The 5,249-nt window shown below is 38.4% G+C and overlaps 1 protein-coding gene across 1 annotated transcript in view; it reads left to right on the top strand.

Moving 5' to 3' along the window:
- Nucleotides 1-5,249, top strand: part of xpo6 (exportin 6) — a 15,290-nt gene that overhangs the window by 7,471 nt on the left and 2,570 nt on the right. Inside the window, exons 11-20 of the mRNA XM_020597826.1 lie at nucleotides 550-642; nucleotides 1,417-1,486; nucleotides 1,605-1,764; nucleotides 2,018-2,110; nucleotides 2,690-2,834; nucleotides 3,400-3,549; nucleotides 3,736-3,925; nucleotides 4,074-4,229; nucleotides 4,770-4,884; nucleotides 5,049-5,224. Coding sequence (XP_020453482.1) covers nucleotides 550-642; nucleotides 1,417-1,486; nucleotides 1,605-1,764; nucleotides 2,018-2,110; nucleotides 2,690-2,834; nucleotides 3,400-3,549; nucleotides 3,736-3,925; nucleotides 4,074-4,229; nucleotides 4,770-4,884; nucleotides 5,049-5,224 — 1,348 coding nt within the window. The remainder of the gene's footprint in view (nucleotides 1-549; nucleotides 643-1,416; nucleotides 1,487-1,604; nucleotides 1,765-2,017; nucleotides 2,111-2,689; nucleotides 2,835-3,399; nucleotides 3,550-3,735; nucleotides 3,926-4,073; nucleotides 4,230-4,769; nucleotides 4,885-5,048; nucleotides 5,225-5,249) is intronic.

Below are 5,249 nucleotides of genomic sequence, written 5' to 3'. Positions count from 1 at the left end.
AGGAACCTTAAGTGCAGCAGACATTTTTTTTTTGTAACCTTGGCCAGATCTGTGCCTTGCCACAATTCTGTCTGAGCTCTTCAGGCAGTTCCTTTGACCTCATGATTCTCATTTGCTCTGACATGCACTGTGAGCTGTAGGGTCTTATATAGACAGGTGTGTGGTTTTCCTAATCACATCCAATCAGTATAATCAAACACAGTTGGACTCAAATGAAGGTGTAGAACCATCTCAGGGATGATCAGAAGAAATGGACAGCACCTAAGTTAAATATATGAGTGTCACAGCAAAGGGTCTGAATACTTATGACCATGTGATATTTCAGTTTTTCTTTTTTAATAAATCTGCAAAAATGTCAAAAATTCTGTGTTTTTCTGTCAATATGGGGTGCTGTGTGTACATTAATGAGGAAAAAAAAGAACTTAAATGATTTTAGCATATGGCTGCAATATAACAAAGAGTGAAAAATTTAAGGGGGTCTGAATATTTTCCGTACCCACTGTATCTGTCACTTTAAAGTCTGAATGCTCTTTCATTTGGTAACTATAGCAACAAACCGAGTGGCAAAGGTACCTGCGTCAAAGTCTGGAGGTGGTTGCCAAGGTGATGGAGCTGTTCCCATCCCATGCGTTCTCTACATTGGTAAGAGATCTCCGTTGGTACCACCTTGACATAGGATTTTTAGGCATCTTTAAGTGGACTCAGTGGAAATACTGCCATTTTAGAATTCCAGCTTGGGCAGGCTACCTGAGCTGGAGATTTTCTCCAGTACTGGTGTGGAAAACTGTGTCCTGTCTAAATTTGTTTGATAGCTGCAAGAAGGTTTGCAGTCACAAAACACCAAACATTTTTGTACACACTATTTTTCCATAACATTAAAGGAGAAATACTGACTGCTGAATATTATACTAGATGACCTGGCCTTCCTTGGCAGACTGAAGTCTGTGCGTGTTGTTTTCAAAATAATCATATAATGTTATATTGAACTGCAGCCTTAATTCTCTTTATGTAGATATTTGATAATGCATATGACACTTGTGATTTGTGAAATGTAGAAGTATGTGTTTCAGTTTTAGTGTTACAGTAGACTCAATTCACATGACATTAAACAGGAGAAGGGCCTTAAAAAAAAACCTGGTCTTGCTCTGTAAGTCACATTTTTTCAAGTAAACAGTTTGTTTTGATATTGAAGAAAGTTTTAGTTTATTTTAGGTGTCAATAGCTTGTCAGGCTAGACTATATTTTACATTTGTATGCCTGCTGTTTTCAGTGACAAGTTTATACGCTAACAAGTAAAACAAATGAAAGTATATTTAAAAGAAACCAAGTTCTTTTCATTTGACTGGATTTTATTACAAGTTAATGTATGTTGATCTATCAGTCAGTAGCAGCCTTATCCTTCTTTTGTCTCTCAAGTTTCCAGTCCTTCAAGAAAATTTGGACGTATACCTGGGCTTACAGCAGTTTATTGTCACCACTGGCACTGGTAAGTAACCCTTACCTTTTTTAAGAAAAACAATTCAGCTTCATCTATCTTTAGTTTTAGGCACACTCTCACCAAATGATGGTAACTCTATAGATTAAAGTGATCCGTCGTCTTTCAGGTCGGAGGCTCACTATAACGGCAGAGAATGACTGCAGACGACTTCACTGTTCTCTCAGGGATCTTAGCTCCCTGCTTCAAGCTGTCGGACGCTTGGCTGAGCATTTCATTGGAGAAGTTTTTGCTGAACGTTTCAGTGATGGCCTGGCAGTGGTGGAGAGGTCAGTACTGTGCTACTTGTCCAAACTATAAAAAAAGGAATTGTTGTAGCTACAACATAAGGTTATATTTGTGTTTCAGAGTCGCTGTTTAAAAATGCTGGACATCCTTTAGTCGGTGTTACTGAATCTCAACTTGGCATTAGTTGTTTTTGTTTTCTGTTTAAACGATATATTTAAATGTATTTGTTTTTCATACTGCACTGAGTGTTGTGGGTTTACACATGTATCATAATGAACGGTTTTGTTTTTCAAGGTTGGTTGAAGTGACTTGCTATGGCTCTCAGATCAGCCTTTACGACCTGGAGACTGCTGTGCCTTCTGTACTCAAGCCAGACCTCATTGACGTGTGAGTGTCACATGTCGAAAGGAAAATGTAACCCTAACCCTGTCTGTGTGACTGACAGGTTACAAATAACAAGACTATATTGCTCTGTTATTGAAGATGGTCACCAGCACCATAAAAAGGGGAACTGAACATGTGCAATGTTTGTGTGAATTTGGACACTTATTAACCATATTTAACAGCTTGAATTAGAGCCACAGAGAAGCCACCCTGGCTGTTTATGCAGTGTTGGTGATGGTGTTGCCTCCTGTTCATTGCTACCAGAGCAGCTTCAAATTTTGCATAATGAAGTTAGAAAATTGCATATCTGGGGTTGATTAGGTAGAAATCCTGACTGATATTATGTGTAGTGTTTCTTTGAACTTCATGAAAAACACAATTGGGCTAAAATAAACAGAGTAAACATGTCAAGTTGCTTTTTAAATCTAAATTTGAAAAACACAATTGGGCTAAAATAAACATAGTAAACATGTCAAGTTTCTTTTTAAATCTAAGTTCAGATCAAACTGGTGTAAGCTTTATTGAGCGAGAAGCAGGTGTATGTTATTTAGCACGTTTTAACTGTGTCTGATGTTGTTACAGACATGCACAAGCCCTTTCTGCTTTGCAAGCCTACTCTCATTGGCTTGCACAGTTCTACAGTGAAGTCCACAATCAAAACCAGAGCCAGTTCATCAGACTCATCACATCTGCAGTGGATGCCAGTAGTCCACTCATCACAGCCAAGGTAGCTTTCCTCATATGTATTTGGAGGGTCTTAATAATAAGTCAGTCTTTGACTAATGTATTTGATGTATACATTTTCAAATATTTAAAAAGGGCTTGAAAATGATTCATGCACCGCGTCCTGTTTGGGGAATGTAAGCAATTCAAATTAATTTTGGGTCAAATGTAAGAAACTGCAGTTCCATGAATGCTTGATTTAAAAAGTTGAGTTGGTTTCATGTTGAGACAGTGGTTCATTAAGCAGGAAGAATGATGTAGAAAATATTAACCAGGGCTTAAAACCTGCGGTCAGTGTTCACAGAAGTCTTTCTGTGTTTTTTAGTTTATTTATCTGGTCTCTTTTGGTTACTGTTCCCCTTGTGTGTTCAGTGTTATTTTGATAAAATGGTGCAAACCTGTTGATTCATAGCATTTTATTCCCGATCATGTGTAATTTTATATATTGTGCTGAATACATTTTGAATGGGTTCCTACACATATGACAAAACAGGCCTGATTCAAACGCTGTAGAATGTTATCAAATGCTTCTTTTCCTGTAAGCACTAAAATTCGATCTTTATCTCTAGGTACCTGAAAAGTTGCTGCTCTCCGCATGCCATCTGATGGTTTCCATCACATCTACCGTGAGACCTGTTTTCTTGGTTACTTTGACAGCTGTTCAGAACATTTTCAACCTCATAACTGCAGCGAATCAGACCCACAGACTTCCTCAAGAGGTAAATGTCAGTTGCTTTATTCGGTTTTGAGAAGTAGCAAAGTAAATATGCCTTTAGAAAAGTTTCAAAGTTTATGGGATGAGGGATTTGCAAATTTTTCTTTTCTCTTTTTGTATTTTGGTCCAGAAATATCCTCAGCACTTATAAATAATGACTATTTGTATCTGTATGTGTCTGTTCACATAGGCTCACATGTTGGTATGTAGGGCTTTATCCAACATGCTGCTGCTCCCGTGGCCAAATTTATCAGAGAGTGAGCAGCAGTGGCAAACGCGCTCCAACAGTCATGCCAACCTAGTGGCAGCCCTCACTCAAGAATATCGTACTTTAAGAGGGACAGTGAACATTACTCCACGGCGACCTGATCTGGATGACAGTGAGTTATTGTTCTTTTTTTTTGTTTTGTTTTGTTATTTGTGGTCTGTTTTAGATTATTATGACGTCCTTTTTCACACCATGTAATTTTTTGTCTTTCTCTGATTTTGTTGTGACCATCTTTTTTATTTATTCTTTTTCTACTCCAGTGAAAGCAGTGATAGAACAGACCCTGCCTGTGCTCAGAGACCTAGTGGACAGCATCTCTGGGGAGTCCACTAAATCACGTCAGATCTGTTATCAGAGTCTTCAGGAATCTGTCCAAGTGTCCCTCAGCCTTTTCCCAGTGTTTATTCAGCAGACAGGTTTGTGTCTTATTTATAGCAGGACTTTCCATCAAGAGTTTACAATAAAAAAATCTGATAAAAAGAGACACATTTATTTCCGTAACAGTGCATGTAGCAACACAACAGATCAACTTCGGTATATATGTACCATCGAAGCACTTTGCATCAACCTAGTGATGTAATCTGTGTAGTAGCAACTGGGATTTGTTCATACATTTATATAATGCATACAAAATTTCAAAGCTTTAGAAAGTAAGTGAAACAATGTGCAAACATTTTGTTTCTTTCACTGGCTCCATTTCCTTATTATAGACCTGGCTTTTCACCAGTACAGCAAGCAGCAGTGCACATTGGTCACACAAGAAAATATATGGACATCATTTCTAAGAAGAGTCCCGTGTCCCTACCTCATTTCAAAATCATACGCATATTTTGTAGTTGTTTTGACTAAAACTAATGAATAAATGATTTAATAAAGAAAAATAAGTTCTGAAGACAGCAGACTGCTATACAGAAGGTCATCTGGCAACTTTATAAAATGTCACTTCTCTTTCTCAGATGTGACCGATGAGATGTTGGCCTTCTTCTTGACGCTGTTTCAGGCATTGAGAGTCCAGATGGGTGCTGCCTTCACAGGACAGATCATCCACACTTTCCTCAGCATGTTTACCAGGTAAGAGAAAAAAAATTTGACTTCACAATTTTTAGAAACAATCTACTTTTATTAAATGTAGTCAGAATAATATTATGCTCTATCTATATTAAAGTTTAAACTTTATGGGGCAAGTGCTACTATCATGCTTAACACTAAGAAATGTAATGTCACATCTGCTCCAGGGAACAGCTTGCGGCCAGTGTTTTGCACGAGGGCAGTGCCGGGTGTAGAGTGGTACAGAAGTTCCTAAAAATCCTGCAGTTGGTGGTGCAAGAGCCCGGTCAAGCTTTCAAGCCCTTCCTGCCCAGCATCCTCTCTCTGTGCATGGAACAGGTTTACCTAGTGGTGACAGAGGTCAGTTGGTGCTCACAGGTCTAAAGTTT

Source organism: Monopterus albus, unplaced genomic scaffold (genome assembly GCF_001952655.1).
Source record: "Monopterus albus unplaced genomic scaffold, M_albus_1.0 scaffold35.1, whole genome shotgun sequence".
Classification (NCBI taxonomy): domain Eukaryota; kingdom Metazoa; phylum Chordata; class Actinopteri; order Synbranchiformes; family Synbranchidae; genus Monopterus; species Monopterus albus.
Note: the sequence above shows the minus strand (reverse complement) of the source record. Positions and strands in the feature narration are given on the sequence as shown.